Raw genomic sequence first — 27,587 nt, forward strand, 5'->3', positions numbered from 1 at the left:
TTTGGGCATCCCTTCGCGATTCAAGGCTCTTGGGTTTCCCGCTTTGGCCGCCTCGCCAAATCCAAGTCTTACACTCTTAGTGATCCCCTCCTTTCCTCCTTCCCCTTAGGTCAGCAAGGTTTACTCATTCTAATTGCAATGCTCCATGTTGCCGGAGTAGCTCCTCGCTAGAAGGGAGATTAGCTACGCCACCGTCGGCTCTTCCCATTGGTCCGGGCGTGTGGAGCGCGGCGCCATGACGTCAGACGCCCAAAGGGGTGGGGCGGTGAGGGGAAGGAGGAGGGAAGTGGGACTTCAACATGGCGGCTGCGGCACTGGCGGTGGCTACGGTGACGGCCTGGCCCGGAGCGGGCAGAGTTGGAGGTGGTGGCGTTCGCTCTCCCTAGGGGCCGTCGGGAGCTCAGCGGGGACCGAGCCTCGGAGGCCGGCCGGTGCCAGCACCTTTCGGCTTCTGGGACGGCGGCAGCAGCGGCATTCAGGTGAGAGGGGCCTCCCTCTGGGGGAGGGGGAAGAGGGGCGGAGTTGGGGGAGGGGGCCGGTTCTGGGAGACTAGGAAACGGGCTGGGGGGCTGAGCGAGGTGAAAGGCGCCGGAGCTAGGAGGTGGGAGGGAAAAGTGGCCGGAGACCCGCGATTTGGGGAGGATTCTGGGAGAAGGGTCGGAGTGAGGGGACCGGAGTTGAAGGGGCGGAGGGTAAACGGGATGCGGGAAAATGAGTTCGGATTAAGGAGACTAATACCCTACTGGAAGACAGGCATAGTAGACTTATGTCGGGCTGGATTGAGAGCTCGGTGGGAACTAGAGGATGTCAGGGAGGGGGACCCAGGTTTTAGTAAAGAAGGTGAGTGGTGGGGAGTTTAGGGTGAGCTGGGGACGTGCGGTGTAGATTTAGTTCTCCCTGAGGCAGTGAGACTGGGGAGAAAGGGTGGAGACTAGACCAGAGTTGAGTGATTTTTGGGGATATCTTTGGCTTTGTCTGGTCTTCTCCAGGTATGTTTATCCGCCTTTTTTGTTTCTTGGGTGGAGGCTTACCTATACAGTCCACCTGGGCCTCAGGAACCGCCCCAGTCTTTCTTGTGGAACGTCAGGTTCATTTATTTGAGCTATATCAGTGATCTTTGACCTTTGTTGCCAACTGTGTTTCCAGACTAGCGTGTTAAAAGTGTGGTTGGGCATAAAAATACGTTTTATGTTAAACTGAAATAAAATATTGATACTTTTTTGTCACCATGCAGTGTTGCGAAACCAGATTTGGTAATTTGGTTAAGTATTACATATATTCTATTCTAACTTTACTCGTTAGTGCTTTGTCTTTTCAGTTATTAGCATTTCAGAATTTGATTAGATATGGTGGATGTTTTCCTTTTTAATTTTATCAGATTTGATGGTGGGGAAAAAGAAGATACTTAGTCTTTAGTGATAGTTCTTTCTAGTTAATGTCCCAACCTAGTTAAACCAAAAGTTTCCGTATTGGCCGGGCGCTGTGGCTCACACCTGAAATCCCAGCACTTTGGGAGGCCTAGGCGGGCGGATCACGAGGTCAGGAGTTCAAGACCAGCCTGACCAACTTGATGAAACTCCGTCTCTCCTAAAAATACAAAAAGCCAGCCGGGCGTGGTGGCAGGCGCCTGTAATCCCAGCTACTCTGGTGGCCGAGGCAGGAGAATGGCTTGAACCTGGGAGGCGGAGGTTGCAGTGAGCAGAGGTTGAGTCATTTGCACTCCAGCCTGGACGACAACGTGAGACTCCGACTCAAAAAAAAAAATTCCGTATTATGGCAAAGAATGTGAAATGTCTCAAGTCTTAAAATAATTACATTGTCCGCATTAACTTACTGTAAGTGATATTTTATGAAATTTTTGTTTCTAGTTTGTTCTATTCATTGTGTTTATTGAATACCTACTGTGTGTTGCATTAATAACAATCATTATTATTATGGAGATGTGAAACTTAATGTTTCTTTAGTCAGTGACCATCGCTGTCATTGCACAGCAGTTAACTTTGCTAACCTGCTAGGACCTCATTGGAAAAAAAACTTCTTTTTTGTTTGTTTCTTTTTATTTTTTTCCAGAGGGAGCCTCGGTCTGTTGCCCAGGCTGGAGTGCAGTGGCGCGATCTTGGCTCACTGCAACCTCTGCCTCCTGGGTTCAAGTGGCTGTCTTGCTTCAGCCTCCCGAGTAGCTGAGCTTATAGACACTTGTCACTATGGCTGGCTAATTTTTGTATTTTAGTAGAGATGGGGTTTCACCATGTTGGTCAGGCTGGTCTCGAACTTCTGACCTCAAATGATCCTCCGGCCTTGGCCTCCCAAAGTGCTGGGATTACAGGCGCCTGGCCTGTGTGTTTTTTTTGTTTGTTTGTTTTAAAGAAGGCAAAGGAAAAAAAATTAAACTCTGTAAATATAAAAACTTCTTCAATTTCTCTTTAGTTTAGTGTTTAAGACTGATTTCCTAATCATGGCATTTCTTCTGTGTATCTGAAAGATTTTTTCACTTTGATTTTGAAGAAGACTAACAGTATTCTGAAAAGATAACAATAGATCTGTAGACAAGTCTCATCAATGATTGTTAGTGTATTTTTTAATGAAAAAAAATTTTTTTTGTAGAGTTGGGGTCTCCTTATGTTGCCCAGTCTGATTTTGAACTCCTGAGCTCAAATGATCCTCCCACCGCAGCCTCCCAAACTGCTGGGAGGCATGAGCTGCTAGTGCACGTATTTTTGACTGGCAAATGTCACATTATCTTGCATGTCTTTTAACTATGGTATTTAAGGATCCCTGATGTTTGTTTATTTATTTATTTATTTATTTATTTATTTTTTGAGACTGAGCCTTGCACTGTTGCCCAGGCTGGAGTGCTGTGGCGTGATCTCAGCTCACTGCAACCTCTATTTCCCAGGTTCAAGCGATTCTCCTGCCTCTGCCTCCCAAGTAGCTGGGATTACAGGCAGCCACCACCACGCCCAGCTAATTTTTATAGTTTTAGTAGCGATGGGGTTTCACAACGTTGCCCAGGCTGGTCTCGAACTCCTGACCTCAAATGACCTACCCGCTTTGGCCTCCCAAAGTGCTGTGATTACAGGTGTGAGCCACCGCGCCCAGCTGGATCCCTGATGTTTAATTCAGTGTCCAAAATTTTTACCGAGTATTTTCAGCATTATAATTGAAATATCATTAGCCCTGGGTGTAAATGCCAATATTACAAGTTTTTCCTGTTCTTTAATTATACTATTGAATGTATTGAGATTTTTCAAATGTAGATTAAGAGTAATCTTTTTTCTTACAGGTTCATTAAAAATATTAATCATCAATCAGATGGTTTTTTTTTAGACAGTCTTTCTCAAGAAATGCAAAAGGTAATACAGAGTGCCTTAAAACATTAAATAAACTTTTTTTCTAACAATTAAAAAAAAAAAACCTCAAACTGAAAAGAAGCTTAGAAATCATCTGGGTTTAGTTTCCCACACAGAATGGGAATCCCTGCTTCTATACCAAAACAAATGAAAATCCATCCTCTTTTCCAGATTTCTTTTTTTTTTTTTTTTTTTGTTGAGACGGAGTCTCGCTCTGTCGCCCGGGCTGGAGTGCAGTGGCCGGATCTCAGCTCACTGCAAGCTCTGCCTCCCGGGTTTACGCCATTCTCCTGCCTCAGCTTCCCAAGTAGCTGGGACTACAGGCGCCCGCCACCTCGCCTGGCTAGTTTTTTGTATTTTTTTTTTTTTAGTAGAGACGGGGTTTCATTGTGTTAGCCAGGATGGTCTCGATCTCCTGACCTTGTGATCCGCCCGTCTCAGCCTCCCAAAGTGCTGGGATTACAGGCTTGAGCCACCGCACCCGGCCTCTTTTCCAGATTTCTAACGAAATAATAGGATTTTTCAGAATTTATTTTTTCTGTTTTGAAACGGAGCTTCTTAGCTCTTGTTGTCCAGGTTGGAGTGCAATGGCGCCATCTCAGCTCACTGCAACTGCCACCTCCCAAGTTTAAGTGATTCTCCTGCCCCAGCCTCCTGAGTAGCTAGAATTACAGGCATGTGCCACCACGTGTGGCTAATTTTGTGTTTTTAGTAGAGACAGGGTTTCTCCATGTTGGTCAGGCTGGTCTTGGACTCCCCAACTCAGGTGATCCACCCGCTTCGGCCTCCCAGAGTGCTGGGATTACAGGTGTGAGATACTGCTCCCGGCCCAGAATTTCTTATAGGAAAAGTATGTTCAATTAGAAAAAAGAAGCAAGCAGAGTAGTGCTCTTCCAACATGTAACATACAGTGTCCTGTAACATTAGAAAATAACTTGAAGGTAACTAATATTTTCCTATGAATTGAGAGTAACAATTTCAGGTTTTAGAAATTTTAGTTGAAAGTGGCAAGATTCACAGAGGAAAGGATGCTGACACTATGTATATACTAATGAGCCAGGATTGTTAAACACTTTTTTCCTTTTTTTTTTAAGACAGAGTCTCGCTCTGTCGCCAGGCTGGAGTGCAGTGACACAATCTCGGCTCACTGCAACCTCCACCTCCTGGGTTCAAGCGGTTCTCCTGCCTCAGCCTGCCAAGTAGCTGGGACTACAGACGGTGCACCACCGCGTCCGGCAAATTTTTGTATTTTTAGTAGAGACAGGGTTTCACCATGTTGGCCAGAATGGTCTTGATCTCTTGACCTCATGATCCACCTGCCTCGGCCTCCCAAAGTGCTGGGAGTATAGGCGTGAGCCACTGCGCCCAGCCAATCCTTTTTTTTGAGATGAAGTCTCACTCTTATCCCCCAGGTTGGAGTGCAAAGGTGTGATCTCGGCTCACTGCAACCTCCACCTTCCGAGTTCAAGTGATTCTCCTGCATCAGCCTCCCTAGTAGCTGGTATTACAGGTGCCTGACACCATGTCTGGCTAATTTTTGTATTTTTAGTAGAGATGGGGTTTCACCATGTTGGCCAGGCTGGTCTCGAACTCCTGACCTCAGGTGATCTGCCCACCTCGGCCTCCCAAAGTGCTGGGATTACAGGCGTGAGCCACCACACCCGACCCTGTTAAATACTTGGCCAGGTGCAGTGGCTCATGCCTGTAGTCCCAGCACTTTGGAAATGCCAGGCGGGCGGATTGCTTGAGCCCAGAAGTTCAAGACCAGCCTGGACAACACAGTGAGACCCATCTCTACAAAAATTACAGAAAAATTAGCTGGGGTTGGTGGTTCATGCCTATAGTCCCAGCTACACGGGAGGTTGAGGTGGGAGGATCACCTGAGCTCAGGAGCTTGAGGCTGCAGTGAGCCGAGATCATGCCCCTGCACTCCAGCCTGGGCAACAGAGCAAAACCCTACCTCAAAAGAAATAATCTTGGCCGGGCACTGTGAGTCATCCCTGTCATCTTGCACTTCGGGAGGCCCAGGTGGGTGGATCACCTGAGGTCAGGATTTCGAGACCAGCCTGGCCAACATGGTGAAACCCCGTCTCTACTAAAAATACAAAATTAGCTGGGTGTGGTGGCGGGTGCCTGTAATCCCAGCTACTTGGGAGACTGAGGCAGGAGAATTGCTTGAACCTGGGAGGCAGAGGTTGCAGTGAGCCGAGATCATGCCGCTGCACTCCAGCCTGGGCGACAGAATGAGTCTCTGTCTCAAAAAAACAAAAAACAAAAAACCCAAAAACACTCAGTTCTCACACTTGAACTAGGTAGGTAGGTTGTGATGTGCGTGTTTTTTATGTACCGAGGAAACTGAGGATCACAGAGGTTGTGTAACTTAACTAAAGTTACAGCTAGGTAGAGTGAATTTGAACTGAAATCTGTCCAATCTCAATGCCTATGCTGCATTCTTTTATGCCATTTTGCCCCTCTTAGGTGGCCACTGGACCATTCCAATTCCTACAAGGTATAAGCACTAGTTTTAAAGTAATACCAGTGTGAACTGCTTGTTTTCATTGAAATAATAGTGTAACTGGAATGATAAATGGTTCATTAAAATTTTAGTCACATTATGTCATCAGTATTCTAAGAGGAAATGAATACCTGATTATTTTGTACTTCACAAAATAAACTGGATAAACTGGATAAATGGCTGAAAGTTTCTTTTTTATATTGCTGAGTCAGATTGAATCCGGTTCATTAAGGGCCAAAATTTGTATTTGGCAGTAATCCTCCTGTGTTCTCAGAATGCTTGATTGGTCATTATCAGTTGCTTAATGCTTACCAAACACTTCCAGAGTTTGAGTCACTGAATTGGCTCATGGTAATTGTAAATCTTGTGGTTACTGAGTCAAGAGCCAGCAGTGTGTGTTTTGGCTGCTTCACTTCCTCCCCAACACTTGATATTGTCAGACTTTAAATTAATTTTTTTTTTTCCTAATCTGGTGGGTTTGAAATTGTTTGAAATGGTGTTTTTTATCAGCATTTCCTGAACCTGGTCATCTTTTCATATATATTCATTGGTCATTTGTGCTTCTGCGAAGTGTATATTCAATTTTGTTGCCTATATTTTTTTTTGGTTGTTTCTCTTTTTCTGATTCATTTTTAAGAGTTCTTTATATATTCTGGATACTAATTATTTGTTAATTTATAGGTTGCAAATATCCTTTCCCAATTTATGACTTGACTTTTCATCTGTTCATAGTCTTCTGGTGAGAAAAGCTCATAATTTTAGTGAACTGAATTTTTCAGTCTTTCATGGTTTGTGTGTGTGTGTGTGTTTTTGTTTTTTTTTTGAGACGGAGTTTTGCTCTTATTGCTCATGCTAGAGTGCAATGGCATGATCTTGGCTCACTGCAGCCTCCGCCTCTCAGGTTAAAGCAATTTTCCTGTCTCAGCCTCCCGAATAGCTGGGATTACAGGCACCCACCACCACGCCCAACTAATTTCTGTATTTTTGGTAGAGACGGGGTTTCATCATATTGGTCAGGCTGGTCTTGAACTCCTGACCTCAGGTGATCCACCCGCCATGGCTTCCCAAAGTGCTGGGATTACAGGTGTGAGCCTCTGCGCCTGGCCGGTTTGTGCTTGTATCAAATTTGGGAAATCCTTCTTTGCTGCCAGGCATGCTGTTTTAATAAATACAGTAGTATGCCTATCTATAATGTGGTGTCTCATCTGACGTTTAGTTCCAATGTCTGCTTGATGACAAAAGCAGACTTCTTAAAAGTTGCTTTCTTGTTATCTTTGGAGTTATAGGGCCACAGGGTTTTAAAAGGAGGCTGGATTGTGTTTTACATGTCGGTTTCATACATTGTCCAAAACTGAGACACCAACAGATTTATGAATGAGATGTGCATCTTATTAAATGTTAATGTGATTTGATAATGAGACCTTTCTCGTTTGGACAGTATTATATACAATTGATAGTGTGTCACTCAGTCTAAGCTGTTAGCACTTTCACTAAAATATATTCAAATTTTTTTGATGTCTAGTTTTTACAGTATTGGGCTTTATCAAGAATAGTTGTGGATTGTGGAAGAGCCGATACGGAAACATCTTAGAAGAACATATTTTGCTTTTCTGTTTTTTTAAACTCTGTTCAGTTCTTTGGACTTGTGTGTCTCCTATCTTATCAAGAATAATTGTGGATTGTGGAAGAGTTGATATGGAAACATCTTAGAATAATGTTTTTTGCTTTTTTTTTTTTTTTTTTAAAAAAAGAAACTGTCCAGTTCCTTGGACTTGTGTGTCTCCTACTTACCATTAAACCCTTATGACTTAAGTTATATGTATAAATACATATGTACATCTTGGTGGCATTGATTTTTCTATGTTGTGTATTAAAGCTGCTAAAAAACATGTTTTCTTTTTTCCGTGAGAAGATTAGTGATTACTTTGACTTTAGAAATTGTTCTTCTAAGGAGTCAAATATTTGATCTGGGCAAGGATCACACTGAAATATAAAACATCTCCTGAGTAATCTGGGTTCACTAAAAAAAAAAAAAAAAAAAAAAAATATAAAACAACCACCAGATTAAAAATACACTACAAATATTGTTTAGTGATATATAGTATAGCTTTGACATTTATGAAAGGCATGCTCTTAGATCATTGGGAATCCTTACTTATGTAAATACCATAGTTTTTTTTTTTTTGAGACAGAGTCTTGCTCTGTCGCCCAGGCTGGAGTGCAGTGGCCGGATCTCAGCTCACTGCAAGCTCCGCCTCCCGGGTTTACGCCATTCTCCTGCCTCAGCCTCCCCAGTAGCTGGGACTACAGGCACCCGCCACCTCGCCCGGCTAGTTTTTTGTATTTTTTTAGTAGAGATGGGATTTCACCGTGTTAGCCAGGATGGTCTCGATCTCCTGACCTCGTGATCCGCCCGTCTCGGCCTCCCAAAGTGCTGGGATTACAGGCTTGAGCCACCGCGCCCGGCCGTAAATACCATAGTTTTAAGTGTCCCTCATGAAATACAGAAAAGTGTAACAGGGAATTTTTAGTTACTATTAGATTTGATGGGTAAATAGAACTGAGCAACAAAGTTAAACGATTTGAATGCTAATCTCAGTCTTTAGCTTTTTTTTTTTTTTTTTAAAAAAGAAATAGGATCTTGGCCTGCTACCCAGGTTGGTCTTAAATGCCTGGCCTCAAGTGATTCTTGAGCTTTGGCCTCCCCAAGTGCTGGGATTACAGACATGAACCACCATGCCTGGCACTTTCAGCTACCTTTTAACTCCCTGCCTTTTTTGTTGTTACTACCACTGGCCTATTCCCAACCTCCGTTAATAACCTATTGGAGACTCAAGATTAGGCCATTTTGGGCCAGGTGTGGTGGCTCACACCTGTAATCCCAGCACTTTAGGAGGCTGAAACATGCGGACCACCTGAGGTCAGGAGTTTGAGACCAGCCTGGCCAACGTGGTGAAACCCTGTCTCTACTTAAAAATACAAAAACTAGCTAGGCATGGTGGTGGATTCCTGTAATCTCAGCTACTCAGGAGGCTGAGGCAGGAGAATTGCTTGAAGCCGGGAGGTAGAGGTTCGGTGAGCCAAGATCGCACCGTTGCACTCCAGCCTGGGCGACAAGAGAGAAACTCCATCTCCAAAATAATAATAATAATAATAATAAAAAAGATTAGGCTGGCTTTGCCTGTCTTTTGCTTTATCTCATCATCATGGTCTTGGTCCCAGGTGGGGTTTGCAGCCTTATTGGTAAGAATGGAATCTTCCTAATCCTAAAATCTTTCTATAGTTTGGGAGTGTTAACATTTCCTTCAGTAGTTTCACAGGGAGGGATATGGGCAGTAACTTCCCCATTTCTTTCTTCTAGTAGATTATTACATATATATATTTTTAAATTTTATTTTAAAGACAGAGTTTTGCTCTGTCGCCTAGCTTGGAGTGTGACATGATCTTGACTCATTGCAACCTCCGCCTCCAGGGTTCAAGTGATTCTCTCGGCCGATCATTGTGTCTTATAGCACACCTTATGAGAGAAGTGATCTGGCTCCATGGGTGGAATTCAAGGTCAAGTGGTCAGCCAAATTAAAAATTACTGTTGGAGCAGACTTTAGGGGTAGTTTGTGAACTTTCAAAATTGGAAATATTTAATTATTATTATTATTATTTTTTGAGACGGAATTTTGCTCTTGTTGCCCAGGCTGGAGTGCAATGGCGCAATCTTGGCTCACTGCACCCTCCGCCTCCTGGGTTCAACAGTTCTCCTGCCTCAGCCTCCTGAGTAGCTGGGATTACAGGCATGTGCCACCATGCCCGGCTAATTTTGTATTTTTAATAGACACGGGGCTTCTCCATGTTGGTCTGGCTGGACTTGAATTCCCGACCTCAGGTGATCCACCCACCTCAGCTCCCAAAGTGCTGGGATTACAGACATGAACCACTGTGCCTGGCCAGAAATATTTCATTTTTTCATCAGAGGTTTACTGTATTTGTGAGATATTCTAGCAAAAGGAAACAAACTTAACAACTTTTGTTTTCTGAAAATACTTTTGCAAAAATAGGAGGGAGAGGATCAGGAAAAATTACTAGCAGGTACTAGGCTTAATACCTGGGTGACGAAATAATCTGTACAAGAAACCCCCATGACACAAGTTTACCTATGTAACAAACCTTCACGTGTATGCCTGAACTTAAAAGTTAAAAAAACTTTATATTAAAATCTTAAACAAAAATCATGGAAGGTCTTTAATTGTTTATGTCCCGTCCTATCCGTTTTCTTAAAGAAGAAATATTAGCTAGTTCTTGTAATTTATTTGTTTATTTATTTTTTGAGACGGAGTCTCGCTCTGTCACCCAGGCTGGAGTACAGTTGTGTGGTCTCGGCTCACTGCAACCTCTGCCTCCCAGGTTCAAGCGATTCTCCTGCCTCAGCCTCCTGAGTAGCTGGGATTACAGGCCCTCACCACCAAGCCTGGCTAATTTTTTTGTATTTTTAGTGGAGATGGGTTTCACCATGTTGGCCAGGCTGGTCTCGAACTCATTTCAGGGGATCCACCTTCCTCATCCTCCCAAAGTGCTGGGATTACAGACTTGAGCCACCATGCCCTGCAGTTCTTGTAATTTAATAGTGAATCTTTTTTCCTTTCTTTCTTTTCTTTTCTTTTCTTTTTTTTTTTTGAGACAGGGTCTTGCTGTGTTGCCCAGGCTGGAGTGCAGTGATGCAGTCACAGCTCACTGCACCCTTGACTTCCCAGGTTCAGGTGATTCTCCCACCTTAGCCTCCCGAGTAGTTGGGACTGCGGCCTCATGCCACCATGCCCGGCTCTTTTTTTAATTTATTTTTTAAATTTTTCGTAGAGATGGGGTTTCGTCATGTTGCACAGGCTAGTCTCCAACTCCTAAATTCAAGTGATCCACCTGCCTCAGCCTCCCAAAGTGTTGGGATTACAGGCGTGAGTCACAGTGCCCAGCCTGCTTTGGATATATTATTGGCATTATATTTAGTGGAAGAGTATATATATTAGGGTAATGGAGATTTATTTCATTTAGTAGTGTAAGAAATTATGTTTAGGTGCAGTTCTAATTTGAGACATTCTATATCTGCCCTGTCTGATATGTCTCCAACATTGACAATGGAGATATAAAATATTTCCATCAGTGTAGAAAGTTCTGTTGGACAGCACTGTTTTAGATCAGTGATTCTCAAAGTTTTAGTGTGTGTATGGATAACCTGGATGTATTATTAAAATGTAAATTCTGAGTCTGGTGTGGGCTTGAGAGTATATTTATTTATTCTCAGTATGTTCACTGGTCTGAAATTTCTGGCCTCAAGCAGTCCTCCCACTGTGGCCTCCTAAAGCACCAGGATTGTGGGTGTGATTCACTGTGCCTGGCCTGTGTAAACTTTTAAAATAGTGTCTTTAGCTATGAGAGATTATATTGTAATGGCAGAACTCTGGACAGTGAGTTGAAAGATCGAAAGCTATAGTTTACTTTTTCCACCATCTTGAAGCTTTTAGAGGCCTGTTGGGAATAGGAATTCTAAAAGGCAAATGTGTCTGGAAGGCTGTGGTCCAAGGCCATTTTTTGTTTGCTAAAAGTGGGGTCTCCAGAATCAAAGAGAGCACATAACTGTTTTTAAATTGAAGGTGTTTATGCCTGAGATGAAACTGAATTCTATTTGGGCAAGAGATTTGTGCTTATGTATACAAGGCAAAGAACAACACAGTGATTCCTGGTGGCAAACCAAACAAAACCAGAGTAATCTGTGGAAAGGTAATTTGCACCCATGGAAACAGACATGGTCCGTGCCAAATTCCAAAGGAATCTTCCTGCTAAGACCATTGGACACAGAATTCACATGATGTTGTACCCCTCAAGGATTTAAACTAATGAAAAGTAAAAGTGGATTTGCGAACAAAAAAAGTCCTAGTTCAGCTTTCCTATTTAAAAACCAACCTCTTTCAGCCTTGGACTTTTTTTTTTATTTTAATTTTTTTTAATTAAAAAAATTTTTTTTAGTGATGGGGTTTTGCTGTGTTGCCCAGGTTAGTCTCTAATTCCTGACCTCAAGTGATCCTCCCACCATGGCCTCCTAAAGTGCTGGGATTACAGGCATGAGCCACGGTCCCTGGCCTGTATAAACTTTTTAAATAGTGTGTTTTGCTATGAGAGCTTGTATTGTAATGGCAGAACTGTGGACAATGAGTTGAAAGATCTAAAGTTCAGGCCAGGCGTGGTGGCTCACGCCTGTAATCCCAGCACTTTGAAGGCTGAGGCGGGCAGATCATGAGGTCAGGAGTGTGAGACCAGCCTGACCAACATGGTGAAACCCTGTCTCTACTAAAAATACAAAAATTAGCCAGGTGTGGTGGCACATGCCTGTAATCCCAGCTACTCAGGAGGCTGAGGCAGGAGAATCACTTGAACCCAGGAGGTGGAGGTTGCAGTGAGCTGAGGTCAGGCCACTGCACTCCATCCTGGGTGATAGAACAAGACTCCATCTCAAAAAAAAAAAAAAAAAAAAAAAAATCTGAAGTTCTAGTTCATCTTTCCAATTTAAAAACCAACCTCTCTCAGCCTTGAACTCTTCTTTTATTTTTCAATTTTCTTTAGAGCTGGGGGTCTTGCTATGTTGCCCAGTTTGGTCTCAAACTCCTGGCCTCAAGCGATCATCCCACCTTGGCTTCCCAAAGTGCTGGGATTATAGGCATGAGCCACCAAGCCTGGCTAATATATTTTTTTTTAAATCACAAGTTCATAATGATGTTTGTTATTTGTTTAACTTTTAGCCCCTGCAAATGAATATATTTGTAATTTAGATTTTAGAATTATAGGACTTTAAATATTTTGCCTTTCCTCTTTTATATAAAAGTATTAGTTCTTTACAACTATAATTACTTATTTTCTATATTGAACTCATGTAAAAAGGGTTTTAAAATAGTAATACTGCTATTATAGCTAATAAGTACAATCTAAAATCTTTGCTGTTCTTTATGTTCTTAAAATAGTGTGTAAGAGAGGGCCAGGCGCAGTGGCCCACATCTGTAATTCCCAGAACTTTGGGAGGCGAGGCAGGCAGATCACTTGAGGTCAGGAGTTTGAGAACAGCCTGGCCAATATGGCAAAACCCCATCTCTCTACTAAAAATACAAAAAATTAGCCAGGCATGTTGGTATGCACCTGTAATCCCAGTTACTCAGGAGGCTGAGACAGGAGGATCGCTTGAACCCAGGAGGTGGAGGTTGCAGTGAGCTGAGGTCGCGCCACCGCGCTCCAGCCTAGGTGACAGAGTAAGACTCTGTCTCAAAAAATAAAATAATAAAATAAAAATATTGTGTAGGGGAAACTCTCAGACCACATTCTTCCTCCACTCTCACACCACCACAACAATAATCAACATAGAACACATCTGTGACTAAAAGTGTGGGGGTTTTTCCCCTGTGCACCAAGCAGTGGACACCAGCTGGGTGTTCTCCAATTCAATTCAGGTTGGGGGCTCAGTCTTCAAGACTGCCCGCACACCCCCCTGGACACCAGTTTCCTGTCTGGGGCCCTGGATGTTATGACCCGCTGTCTTCATGTTGGTGTTCCCACAATCTCCTCTTTGGGTTTAGTTAATTTGCTGGAGCATCTCACAGAACTCAGGGAAACACTGAAATTTATTTGTTTATTCTGAAGGATCTTACAAAGGATATCGATGAAGGGAAGCATAGAGCAAGGTATGGGGGAAGAGGTGTGGAGCTTCTCTACCCTTCTTGGGTGCCACCATCCAGGAACCTCCAGATGTTCAGCTCTCCAGAAGCTCTCTGAACCCAGTCCTCTTGGGCTTTTGTGGAAGCTTCATGATGTCAGCATGCCTTCTCTCAGGGTGTAGGGCAGTCCCCTCGCTGGAGTGGGTGTTAAGACCCACAGTGAGAAAGGTTAGGAAAGATTATAGTCCTTTCTTGGGGCAGGTGAAAGTAGGGCAGAGGAAGAGGTTTTGTTTCCTGAGACCTGCCCCTGAGACCTAACACCCAATATTCTATCAGAAGACTGTAACTAGGGCTGTGGGAATTATGAACCAGGAACAGTGGATGAAAACCAATATATGTCATAACACTACAAATATGTTTTACTGATGTATACAATTAGAGTACTGAGTTCTAAAGTCACTTCAAATAATTATATCCTCTGGTCATTTTACTAATTTTATGTACAGTTAGGTTTATTTGTTTCATTTTTTATTCATTTTGAGGGCTAAAAATTATATTGCTAAGAATATGTAATAACTGTTTTGAGAAGTTAGAATACAGAGATGTATAAAAAGAAAATAGCCGGGCGCGGTGGCTCAAGCTTGTAATCCTAGCACTTTGGGAGGCCAAAACGGGTGGATCATGAGGTCAGGAGATCGAGACCATCCTGGCTAACATCGTGAAACCCTGTCTCTACTAAAAAAATACAAAAAAACTAGCCGGGCGTGGTGGCGGGCGCCTGTAGTCCCAGCTACTCGGGAGGCTGAGGCAGGAGAATGGTGTGAACCCGGGAGGTGGAGACTCCGTCTCAAAAAAAAAAACAAAAAAACTTCTTATAAGACACTGTTAGAGAAAAAAAAAAACAACTTACCTGAATGTATGAAATACATTTAAAAAGACCTCTGTTCTCTTCTGAATCTACTAGTGAAAAGACAAAAGAAAAAAAAAATCTGTGTATGTATACGCACAGAAAAAAAGATAAAAATATACAGGGATGAATAAAGTGAGTTTGAGTAAGAAATGTCAGGGGTCAAGTCTCAGTTCTGCAACTTACTAGGTTACGTATCCCTTGCACAAATTAACATCTGAGTTTTAATCAATAAAATGCGAATAATAGGCTGGTCCACTGGTAGTGGCCCATCAGAACTTATTCACAGCAGTGTTACTAACGTTGGTATACAATCCCCCACTGCTAAATTTGACTGGCTTAAAAAAGAAAAACAAAATAGGCATAATAGCAACTATCTCATAAAGTTATTGTAAGAGATAATGAGATAATGAGATAATGCATACAAAGTGCTTAGAACAATCTGAACACATGGCATATGTTTTCAATAAATGTGAGCTCCACAAATATTTTATACAAATATTCTAACAGTGGATATTTCCAATGGTGGCTTAAAGAAAATTTTTATTTTCTTTTTATTTATTTTATTTTATTTTATTTTTATTTTATTTTTTTTGAGACGGGAGTCTCGCTCTGTCGCCCAGGCTGGAGTGCAGTGGCCGGATCTCAGCTCACTGCAAGCTCCGCCTCCTGGGTTTACGCCATTCTCCTGCCTCAGCCTCCTGAGTAGCTGGGACTACAGGCGCCCGCCACCTTGCCCGGCTAGTTTTTTGTATTTTTTAGTAGAGACGGGGTTTCACCGTGTTAGCCAGGATGGTCTCGATCTCCTGACCTCGTGATCCGCCCGTCTCGGCCTCCCAAAGTGCTGGGATTACAGGCTTGAGCCACTGCGCCCGGCCTGTAACAAGTTTTTGATTTTGTTGAAGTCCCCTTTAGTTTTTCCTTTATGGTTTGTGCTTTTGTTGTTATATCTAAGAATTTTTGCTTAATCTAAGATCAGAAAGATGTTCTCTTTTTGAAGTTTTATACTTTTAGGTTTGACTTTTTTGTCTATGATTAGTTTTGACTTAATTATGTATGATGTCATGTGGATGGAAGATTTTTTTTGTTTGCACATAGATACCTATTTTAGCACTTTTTGTTGAAAAGTTTACCCTTTCTAAAATATTTTTTCCATATTTATATTTGGACCTGTTCTATTCTATTGATCTATTTGTCTATCTTTATGCCAATATCACACTATTTTGATAATCATAGCTGTATAATAAATTTATACAGATCAGAAAAGAAAGTTTCTCAAAGTTGTACGATTGTAGGTCCTTTGGATTTCTATACAAATTTTTTGCTGTGTGTGTTTTTGGTTGTTTGTTTGTTTGTTTTTTTGAGATAGAGTCTCACTATGTTGCCTAGGCTGGCCTCCAACTTTTGGGCTCAAGTGATCCTTCCACCTCAGTCTCCTGAGTAGCTGCAACTACACAAACATGCTACCATGTCTGGCTCCATGTGATTTTTAAAATTAGTTTGCCAAGTTTCTATAAAAAGCTACTGGCTTTTTATTTATTTGTTTATTTATTTATTAATTATTATTTTGAGACCAGGTCTTGCTCTGACCCCTAGGCTGGAGTGCAGTGGTGTGGTCGTGGCTCACTGCAGTCTCGACCTCTCAGGCTGAAGTTTATCCTCCTACCTCAGCCTCTTGAGTAGCTGGGACCATAAGTGTGTGCCAATAAGCTTGGCTAATTAAAAAAAATTTTTTTTTTGGAGACGGAATTTCACTCTTATTGCCTAGGCTGGAGTGCAATGGCGTGATCTCGGCTCACTGCAACGCTCTGCCTCCAAGCGATTCTTCTGCCTCAGCCTCCCAAGTAGCTGGGATTACAGGTGTGCACCACCATGCCCAGCTAATTTTTTGTATTTTTAGTAGAGATAAAGTTTTGCTGTGTTGACCAGGCTGGTCTCGAACTCCTGACCTCAGGTGATCTGCCCTACTCGGCCTCCCAAAGTGCTGGAATTACAGGCGTGAGCCATGGCGCCTGGCCTAAAAAATTTTTTTTAATACCGACGGGGTCTCACTATGTTGCCCCGGCTGATCTTGAACTTTTGGCCTCAAGTGATGCTCCTGTCTCAGCCTCCCAAAGCACTGGGATTACAAGCATGAGCCATCATACCCAGCTTCACTGATTCTTCAGTTTGATTGAGTCTGCTGTTGAAGTTTTCTATTGAATTATTTGGTTCACTCATTATATTCTTCAACTCTAAGATTTGGTTTTTATTATTTGTTTCTTTGTTTTCATTTTGTTCATGTATTGTCTTTCTAATATTGTTATTTGTGTGTGTGTGTGTGTGTGTTTAATTGAGACGGAGTCTTACTCTGTCACCAAGGCTGGAGAGCAGTGACAATCTCGGCTCACTCCACCTCCTGGGTTCAAGCGATTCTCCTGCCTCAGCCTCCTGAGTAGCTGGGACTACAGGTGTGTGCCACCACACCCGGCTAATTTTTGTATTTTTAGTAGAGATGGGGTTTCACCATGTTGGCCAAGCTGGCCTTGAACTCTTGACCTTGTGATCTACCTGCCTTGGCGCCCCCCCCCCACCAAAGTGCTGGAATTACAGTCGTGAGCCACCATGCCCAGCCGGTTATTTGTGTTTTATTGTAGTTCACAGACCTTCTTTAAGAGGATTATTTATTTATTTATTTGAATTTTTATTAAAATTTTTTTTTCTTTTATAGAGACGGGTTTCACTATGTTGTGCTGGTCTTGAACTGACCGGGCTCAAGCAGTCTGTCCGCCTTGGCCTCCAGAAGTGCCAGGTTTACAAGTGAGAGCCACTGCACCTGGCCAAGAGGATTATTCTGAATTGTCAGTCAGTTCTGTCGATCTCCATTTCTTTAGGGTTGTTTTTTGGCATTTTATTCATTTTCTTTTATGGTATCATGTTTCCTTGGTTCTTTTTTTTTTTTTTCTCTCTTTTGAGACAGAGTTTTGCTCTGTTGCCTAGGCTGGAGTGCAGTGGCACGATCTCAGCTCACTGTAGCCTCTGCCTCCTGAGTTCAAACAATTGTCCTGCCTCAGCCTCCCCAGTAGCTGGGGTTACAAGCATGTGCTACCATGCCTGGCTAATTTTTGTAGTTTCAGTAGAGATGAGGTTTCACCATGTTGGCCGGGCTGGTCTTGAACTCCTGACCACAGGTGATCCACCTGCCTCAGCCTCCCAAAATACTGGGATTACAGGCGTGAGCCACCGCAGCTGGTCTCCTTGATTCTTTTTTCTTTTTTTTTTTTTGAGACGGAGTCTCGCTCTGTTGCCCAGGCTGGAGTACAGTGACGTGATCTTGGCTCACTGCAGGCTCCTCCTTCCGGGTTCACGCCGTTCTCCTGCCTTGGACTACAGGCTCCTGCCACCACGCCTGGCTCATTTTTTGTATTTTTTAGTAGAGATGGGGTTTTGCCATGTTAGCCAGGATGGTCTCAATCTCCTGACCTCGTGATCTGCCTGCCTCGGCCTCCCAAAGTGCTGGGATTACAGGCATGAGCCACTGCGCCTGGCCCCTCCTTGATTCTTAATGATCTTTTTGTCCTTGTGTTGATTTCTGTGCATTTGAGGAAGTAGTCATCTCTTTTAGTCTTTACCAGTTCATTTCTGTGAGGAAAGACCTTCAGCAGTCAGCCTAGCCTGGGGTTCTGGATGGGTCAGCTGGTAGTACCTGTGGGCAAATCTCTGGTTGAACTTGGTAGCTGCCCATACTCTGAGGTTAGGTGGGGCTTGTCTCTGGGGTCTGAGGCCAGTGCAGGTCTGTTGGCTGGGCTCTGAGGTTAGGAGGGGCAGCTGGCTGGGCTCCACGTTTAGGCCAGGCTGCTCTGTGATTGGGGAGGGCTGCAGGCTGCACTCTGGAATTTCCCCGGTCAGGTGAGGCTACAGGGTATGCACCATAGATGGGTAGGACTATAGGCTGCATTTTGCAATCAGGTGGGGTTGTATGTTGTGTTTTGCTGTTGAATGGGGACATTGGCTGAATTTTTTGCCTGGATGGGGCTGCTGGCCCTGCTCCAAGGTTAGACGGGTTCTGTGGCCAGGCTGTCTGGTTGGACTACCTGGTCCTTTGGAGTTGGAGATTCAGCTGTACGATTAGGTGAGGCCATAGGCTGTGCTCAGCTGAGGTCAGACTGGACCACTGGCACAGGAGACAACCCAGGCACAACTGTTGACTGTGCTTGTTGGATAGACATGCTGTAGATGGGCAGAGCTGCTGGTTGGGCTCTCTGGTTGGGTGAGGCCATTGGCAGGGATGTGGTCTCATTGTCGTGATTCGCATTGTCATGATACTGGTTGGTGTGAGCCCCACCCCCTTCTTTGTTCCTAGCTGACTCCAGTGGTCTAGCCCTCCCATTTCTTCCCTATGAGGCACGACAGACATGGATCTCCTGGGAAGCACCCTGGAAAGCTGGGAAAGTTGGGGAAGCTGAATGTCTGCCTCGGGCTCTCATTTTCCCACTGCAGAAACTATAGGCCCAGGGGATCACTCTCTGGCCCCATGTGGGCCTGGTGAGGGGCAATGCAGTCAAAAAATCAAGTCACTCTTACCATTCTAATGTGGCTTTTGGTATTTGTGCTCCAAGGGAGTGCTTAAGCACTAGGCTCTGGAATTTTCACAAAGGTGTTCTTGTCTGTGGATAATTACTAATTGGCATTTCTGTGATAGTAACTAAAACCTGGACCTCCTATTCCACCATCATGTTCTTGGACTTGTTTTTATTATTTATTTTTTTATTTATTTGAGATGGAGTCTCGCTCTGTTGCCCAGGCTGGAGTGCAGTGGCGCGATTTCGGCTCACTGCAGCCTCTGCCTCCTGGGTTCAAGCAATTCTCCTGCCTCAGCCTCTTGAGTAGCTGGGACTACGGGGCACACCGCCACGCCTGGCTAATTTTTTGGATTTTTAGTAGAGACAGGGTTTCACTGTGTTAGCCAGGATGGTCTCAAACTCCCGACCTCGTGATCCGCCTGCCTTGGCCTCCCACAGTGCTGGGATTACAGGCGTGAGCCACCACGCCCAGCCTATTATTTATTTTTAATTTTAATTTTTTTGAGACCCTATTTCTGTTTTGGAATAATTTTATATTTACAGAACATTTTCAGAGATAATACGGAGTACAGAGAGTTCCTGGCTCTCCCTAACTCAGTTTTCCCTAATGTTAACCATCTTACATTACCATGGTATATTTGTCAAACTGAAACACCTACCTTGGTACATTAGTATCAACTAAACTCTGGACTGTATTTAGATTTCTCCTGTTTTTCTTTTTTTCTTTTTTTTCCCCTTTCTTTTTTTGAGACAGGGTCTCATTGTGTCTCTCCAGGCTGGAGTACAGTGGTGTGATCACATCTTACTGCAACCTCCATCACCCCTGGCTCAGGTGATCCTCCTGCCTCAGCCTCCCTAATAACTGGGACTACAGGCACGTGCCACCATGGCCTGACTTATTTTATTTTATTTTATTTTATTTGTTGTAGAGACTGGGTTTCACCATGTTGCCCAGGCTGGTCTGGAGCTCCTGGGCTCAAGAGATCTGATCCTTCTGCCTTGGCCTTGCAAAGTACTGAGATTACAGGTGTGAACCACTACAGCCAACCGTTTTCTGCAATTTTTTTTTTTTTATTTCAGGATCCAATCTAGGATAACTAAATTGTGTTTAGTTGTCATGTCTTCTTAGTTTCTTCTGGTCTGTGATGGTTTCTTAGTCCTTCCCCTGCCCCCTGGTAATTTATTTGACAGCTTTGGGGAAAACTGGTCAGGTATTTTGTAGAAGGGTCCTCATTTTGGTTTTGTCTGCTGTTTTCCTTATAATTAGACTGGGCTTGTGGATTTTTGGAAAAATACACAGGTAAAGTACCTGTCTCAGTTATATGAAATCAGTATGGACTTAAGTATTCAGTTTATATTTTGGATTAAAGTCCCACATTGATTTATTTTATTGCTCAAGTTGTTTTATCTTTGGCCATTGAGAGCTCTTTCAGATTGGCCTTGGCCTGAGAATCTGTCATTTCTCCAGAGAGTAGGGCTTGTTTCTCTGTCAATCTGATCTTCATTCCTTTGTAGAGACTTCATTTGTGGTATCTTGATAACTTTTAGAAACCACCCTCTTAGGAGGGGGTTTGTTAGTGCTGTTACGATTTTCTTTTTTAAGAGATTATGATTGGGATGGATAGATGTTTAGTTTGCTAACCTGATCTAATACTATTAATTTTTGCTAAAGAGAATTTGTAGCATCTAGAGCTGTATGCTTTACAGTTTTTCATTGTATGATGTTTAACATATAGAAAAAATATGAATGTAAAACATCTAAGTTATGAGGCATAATGATAAACATTTGCAAGCTTATTAGTTGTCTTGAAAACTAGAGCATTACCAGTACATTACTATTTATTTATTTGTCTGTTTCTGTCCTATCCTATCCTTTTACTACTCTACAGGGTTAGCTGTTCCCCTGAATTTTGGGTTTATCACTTCCTTCCTTTTATAAACCACATTATATATATTCCTAAACAATATACTGTTTAATTTTGCTTAATTGTGAACTTTATAAAAATGTTGGCCGGACGCGGTGGCTCACGCCTGTAATCCCAGCACTTTGGGAGGCCGAGACGGGCGGATCACGAGGTCAGGAGATTGAGACCATCCTGGCTAACATGGTGAAACCCCGTCTCTACTAAAAATACAAAAAAAAAATTAGCCGGGCGTGGTGGCGGGTGCCTGTGGTCCCAGCTACGCGGGAGGCTGAGGCAGGAGAATGGGGTAAACCCGGGAGGCGGAGCTTGCAGTGAGCTGAGATCCAGCCACTGCACTCTAGCCTGGGCGACACAGTGAGACTCTGTCACACACACACACACACACAAAAAGTTAAACTGTGTATAGGCTTTTGTGATTTTTTTTTTTTTTTTGAGATAGAGTTTCGCTCTTGTTGCCCAGGCTGAAGTGTGATGGCGTGATCTTGGCTCACCGCAATCTCCGCCTCCCGGGTTCAAGTGATTCTCCTGCCTCAGCCTCCTGAGTGAGTAGCTGGGATTACAGGCTTGCGCCACCATGCCTGGCTAATTTTTTGTATTTTTAGTAGAGATGGGGTGTCTCCGTGTTGGTCAGGCTGGTCTCGAACTCCTGACCTCAGGTGATCCACCAGCCTTGGCCTCCCAAAGTGCTGGGATTACAGGTGTGAGCCACGGCACCCAGCCTTGTTTTAGTTCTTTATTTTAGAAAGTTCCAAACTCATAAAAGTAGATTCGGCTGGGCATGGTGGCTCATGCCTGTAATCCCTGCACTTTGGGAGGGCGAGGTAGCCAGATCACCTGAAGTTAGGAAATTCGAGATCAGCCTGGCCAACATGGTGAAACCCCATCTCTACTAAAAATACAAAAATTAACGGGTGTGGTGGTGTGCACCTGTAATTCCAGCTACTTGGGATACTGAGGCAGGAGAATCACTTGAACGCCGGAGGCAGAGGTTGCAGTGAGCTGAAAGCGTACCACTGCAGTCCAGCCTGGGTGGCCGACTGAGACTCTGTCACAACTACAACAACAAAAATGTAGATTTATCCTGCTTTGTAAAAACTCTTATTTTTTTCTACTCACACACCACCACAGCAATTATCAACACAGAAAAAGAATTCTGTGGCCAAGTGTGTGGGCAATTTTCCCCACACACCAATTAGCTGACACCAGTTGGGTGTTCTGCAGTTCAGTGCCGACACTACCTACCTGGAGATAGTGTCAGATCCCACTGGTTGAATGCGCAGTCTCCAAGATTGCCCCCTAGCACTCATCAGTCACAAGTCTGGGCCTCAAGACCACCAGCTTCACTCATGTTGGAGTTCCCTTGATTCTCTCTTTGGGTTTGTTTAATTTGCTAGAGTGTTTCACAGAACTCAGAGAAACTCTTTTATGTTTACTGATTTATTCTAAAGGCTATTGCAAAGTATACAGATGAAGAGATTTGTCTGGCAAGGTATGGGGGAAGGTGCACTGACTTTCCATGTCTTCTCTGGGGGGTCACCATCCACGAACCTCCATCCAGGTGTTCAACTAGCCGGAAGCTCTCCAAATCCAGTCCTCTTAAGTTTTTATGGAAGCTTCATGATGTCAGCATTCCTTCTCCCAGAGTACAGAGTGGGACTCTCCCTCTCTCAGTTTTTTTTTTTTGAGACACATTCACTCTGTTGCCCAGCTGGAGTGCAGTGGCATCATCTTGGGTCACTGCAACCTCTACCTCTGAGTAGCTGGGATTATAGGCATGCACCACCACGCCCAGCTAATTTTTGTATTTTTAGTAGAGATGGGGTTTCACCATGTTGGTAAGGCTGGTCTCAAACTCCTGACCTCAAGTGATGCTCCCACCTCAGCCTCCCAAAATGCTGGGATTATAGGAGTGAGCCATCCTGCCCTGCCTGGAGAGGGGCTTACCCACAGTGAGAAAGGGGTATTGGAAGACATAGAGTTCTACCTTAGGACAGTTGTGGCCTTTGAGGCCTGACATACCTAATATTATAACAAAAGATCTGACAAGGGCTATGGGAGTTATGGGCCAGGAGCTGTAGTCGAAAACCTGTGTGTGTGTGTGTGTGTGTGTGTGTGTATGTATGTATGTCCATGTCCGTATATGTATATATCATAACACCATACAGCCCCAATAACTGTCAATCTAATTTTATATACATACCCTCTGCCCAGTTATTTTAGAGCAAATCCCAGTCATATCATTTAATCTGTCAAGTTATTTTTGTATATCTCTGAAAGATCACATAAATTACTATAATAGCATTATCCTGCCTATAGAAAATGAACTTATTCTCTAACATATTATCAAATATTCATGTTTTCTTAATTGTTTTATTGTTTTTTCCTCATGTATTTGGATTGGGACTCAAATAGGGTCTAAGTTGTGATTGCTTGAGATGTGTTCGTTAAGATCTTTTTCAGTCTGTAGGTTCTTTTTTCATCTTGCTCTTTTTGTGTTGAAGGAAACTGAATCACTTTTTCTAAAAGTTTGCTACAGTCAGGATTTTGCGGTTTAATTTGCTACTGTTTTAATTAGGATTTGGGTACGTATGGATAAAACATAAATTATCAGCTGGGTGTGGTGGTGCATTCCTGTAGTCCCAGATACTTGGGAGGCTGAGGCAGGAGGATCTTTTGGGCTCAGGAGTTTGAGGCTGCAGTGAGCTATGTTCATGCCACTTCACTCCAACCTGGGCAACAGAGCAAGACCCTGTCTCTAAAAACAAGGATTAACAAAAATTAAATATGCTTTTATTTCTGGTTCTTTTTTCTGTCAGTTTTTGATATCAGTATTATGCTGATCTCATATGAGAACTTGAAATTCAGCAACATTCATTCAGCAGGACTTACTGAGCACTACTGTGTCCAGGCACTATGCTTGGTGTAATGGTGAATGAGACAGAAGTGGTATTTGTCCTCGTAGTGCTTAAAGGCTAGTGGGGAAGACAGACAATAAACAAATCCTGAATAAATCGATAAGCTGCAAGTATATATTTGTTCCCGTTTTATGTGTTGGAATAGGTTAAATAAAATAGGAATAATCTGTTTCTTAAATATTTAATAGAACTTTAAATAAAGACATCTGTTCTGGTATTTATTTTAGCATACACATATTTCATAAGCATGTGAAATTACCTAAGGACCCTTTTTCTCTCCCCATAAATCTTTGACACCGTGTGAAGTTGTTCCATCCTTATATTGTTTTTCCTTTAGGCCTACAATGTTCCCCTGGGGATTTGAGTTTTCAAGTTTCGTGAACAAGGCTCTATTACTTACTTCTGTGGGAAAAATCATTCAGGTTTCACATGATGGAAACAGAATGATACAATCCACTGAGTTTGAAGACTCCAAGAAGAACAAAAAATTATGTTTGTGATTACTTATTTCAGGTTAAATTAATAGCTTCTAGTATGATAACTTCTTTTTGTTTTAAAATTAACCAGTTAGAGACTGGGCATGGTGGTTCATGCCTGCAATCCCAGCGTTTTAGGAGGCCACAGCGGGCAGATCACGTGAGGTCAGGAGTTTGAGACCAGCCTGGGCAACATGGTGAAACCCTGTCTCTACTAAAAATACAAAAATTAGCTGGGTGTGATGACACACACCTGTAATCCCAGCTACTCGGGAGGCTGAGGCACAAGAATCTCACTGCTGCACTCCAGAGTGCAGAGGACAGAGCAAGACTCTGTCTCAAGACAACAACAACAACAAAAAACTAACCCGTTAGTATTGTATTAGTTACTTGTAGAGTAAAATAGTGTCAAATAGTAAGGATTTTCTTCTTAAAAAAAAAAAAGGGTGTGAATTGTACATATTTGCTGAGTCAAGTATACTTTCTGAGTTAAGTATACACAGTCCACACCCAATGTTTTTTTTCTTTTTTTTTTAGAAGAAAACACCCATTTGTTTTTATGTGCCCTTGGAATTAAGATGAAGTCTTGTGCTATCTTTTTTATAGGTTTAAGACTAGAAAAACCAGTGAAATTCATAGTTAGAAAATAATCTATCTCTAGTCCTTTAATTCTGGAAAGAATTCCAGAGATCATTTATTCCAGTAGTCTCATTTTATGGAAGAAGCCCTAAAAGTTCTTTTGTTTATTTCAGAGGTTTTTACTGGTTCTACAAGTCTTTTAATTGTCCAGGGTGCTCTTGTCTTTCTTGCCTTCTGGTATGAATTGTGATACGATTTTTGGAGTTGGGAAGGAAATATTTTTGATTCAGTAACTTCTTGACATTATTTTTTTGCCAACCAGTGTTTATTCAGTTGCAAGAATTAAATTGATAAGTTCGTGGTCAGATTTCCTCTTGAGGACACTGCACTTTTACCGAACTCTCTGAATAAAATACTTTAAATAAATTGTAATGAATTGGTTAAGATGCTGACTTGAAATTTCTGATTGGCTAATGCTTTTATTTTTTATTTTTATTTTTTTTGAGATAAGGTCTCACTCTATTACCCAGAGTGAGAGTGCAGGCTGGAGTGCAGTGGCGCCGTCACTATTCACTGCAGCTTCGACCTCCCCAGGCTCAGGCGGTCCCCCGCCTCACCCTCCTGAGTAGCTAAGACTACAGGCGTGTGCCACCACACATGGCCAGTTTTTGTATTTTTTGTAGAGACAGGTTGTCACTGTGTTGCTCAGGCTAGTCTTGAACTCCTGGGCTCAAGTGACCCTCCAGTCTCCCAAAGTGCTGGGATTACAGGCCTGAGCAATCACACCCAGCCCTGACTAATGCTTTGATGTCATGACTCCCATTCTGATTTTTTTTTTTTTTTTTTTTTTTGAGACGGAGTCTCGCTCTGTCGCCCAGGCTGGAGTGCAGTGGCCGGATCTCAGCTCACTGCAAGCTCCGCCTCCCGGGTTCCCGCCATTCTCCTGCCTCAGCCTCCCGAGTAGCTAGGACTACAGGCACCCGCCACCTCTCCTGGCTAGTTTTTTTTTTTTTGCATTTTTTAGTAGAGACGGGGTTTCACCGTGTTAGCCAGGATGGTCTCGATCTCCTGACCTCGTGATCCGCCCGTCTCGGCCTCCCAAAGTGCTGGGATTACAGGCTTGAGCCACCACGCCTGGCCCCATTCTGATTTTTAACTAGTCGTTACTTTCCTGTACTTCCATTATGGTAGTCTCGTAAGACTTATAATTTCAGATGTTTTTTGGTAACTACAAGAGATTATTGTTTTAGCTTTTTCATTTTAAAGATATTGTTTCATCTAGTTGTATTCTCAAATTACATATTGGGTAGAATTATTAGTTATATAATTATCTATTAAATTTTCAGGAAGTTGAAGGGAGAGAGTAAGTGAAAAGCTACCCCTGCTAAAGATTAGACACTGTACTAGATGGTTGGAGGATTAAGAGGAGACCAGAGCTAAGGAAAATCTTTGTCTGGATTTTATTGACCCATTTTGGAATTAGCTGCAGTTCTTAAGAAATCAAGATTGGGTCAGCAGGACATAGAGGCTCACGTCTGTAATCGCAGCACTTTGGGAGGCCGAGGCAGGAGGATCACGAGGTCAAGAGATTGAGACCAGCCTGGCCAATATGGTGAAACCCCGTCTCTACTAAAAATACAAAAATTAGCCAGGTGTGGCGGCGGGTGCCTGTAGTCCCAGCTACTCAGGAGGCTGAGACAGGAGAATCGCTTGAACCTGGGAGGCAGAGGTTGCAGTGAGCCAAGATCGCGCCACTGCACTCCAGCCTGGCGACAGAGTGAGACTCCATCTCAAAGAAAAAAAAGAAAAAATCAGTTTGGGTCAATAATTTGCTTTTACAATACTATTTTATCTCTGTATGTACTTATTTGTCACTTTGTAATTTTTAGGGAGTTGCTTTTCAACTGTAATCTTGTTTTTTATTAAACTGTGAAATGAACTTTGTATTCAGTCACTAGTTGTGTTTCTCCCTTCCAAGTACTAACCAGGCTTAACCCTGCTTCTGAGATCAGACAAGATCAGGAGCGTTCGGGAGGTTTGGTTGTAGACACTAGTTGCTTTGCTTATAAGCCTTAAGTATACCTTACAATTAATAACTTTGGTAAAACTTCATTTGAAAATTAAGACTAAGCCTGAGCAACACGGCAAAATCCCATCTCTACAAAAGTAGCTGAAATGGTGTTAGGTAGTCCCTTCCTAGAAACTAAAAGTAGAATAATTACCGCAAACTCAAAACAAAACTAATAAATCAAATGCTCCCAATACTAAATAACAAAATAAAATTTCCTCGAAAAAATTAAGACTAAATTCATCTAGTGAGAAAACGTCTTATTATAGCATCTTAAACTCACGCTCCCTACCACGAATGCGGTAGCTCAAACCTATAATCAACACTAGGAGAGCTAAGAACGAGCCGAATCCACAAAGGTCAGAGAGGCCAGAACCATGCGCTAACAGTGAAACCAAATCTCCAAAGCAACAGGCGGAAGTCATGACGCCCTAAGAGAAACTGAAAACAAGGCATCATCGCTTAAGGCTGAGCACTACAGTAAAACTGAGATCGGCCACTGCTCTGGTGACAGAGCCAGACTCAGTCTCAAAACCCTTCATTTTCTGGGTTTTCATGTGAGTGTTTTCTTGGATTTGGAGTCTTGAGATTGGGTTGTTGCGAGC

General features: G+C 42.9%; 1 protein-coding gene across 3 annotated transcripts in view; it reads left to right on the top strand.

The window, feature by feature from the left end:
- Nucleotides 1-220: 220 nt before the first annotated feature.
- Nucleotides 221-27,587, top strand: part of UBAP1 (ubiquitin associated protein 1) — a 74,611-nt gene continuing 47,244 nt past the window's right edge. For 2 of the 3 annotated variants that reach the window (XM_017949783.2, XM_021927436.1), the window contains exon 1: nt 221-479. In XM_017949783.2, the coding sequence (XP_017805272.2) occupies nt 236-479 (244 nt within the window). In that variant the 5' untranslated portion in view covers nt 221-235. The remainder of the gene's footprint in view (nt 480-27,587) is intronic. The other variant, XM_009188616.1, reaches the window with a different exon arrangement.

Source organism: Papio anubis, chromosome 13 (assembly GCF_008728515.1).
Source record: "Papio anubis isolate 15944 chromosome 13, Panubis1.0, whole genome shotgun sequence".
Lineage (NCBI taxonomy): Eukaryota > Metazoa > Chordata > Mammalia > Primates > Cercopithecidae > Papio > Papio anubis.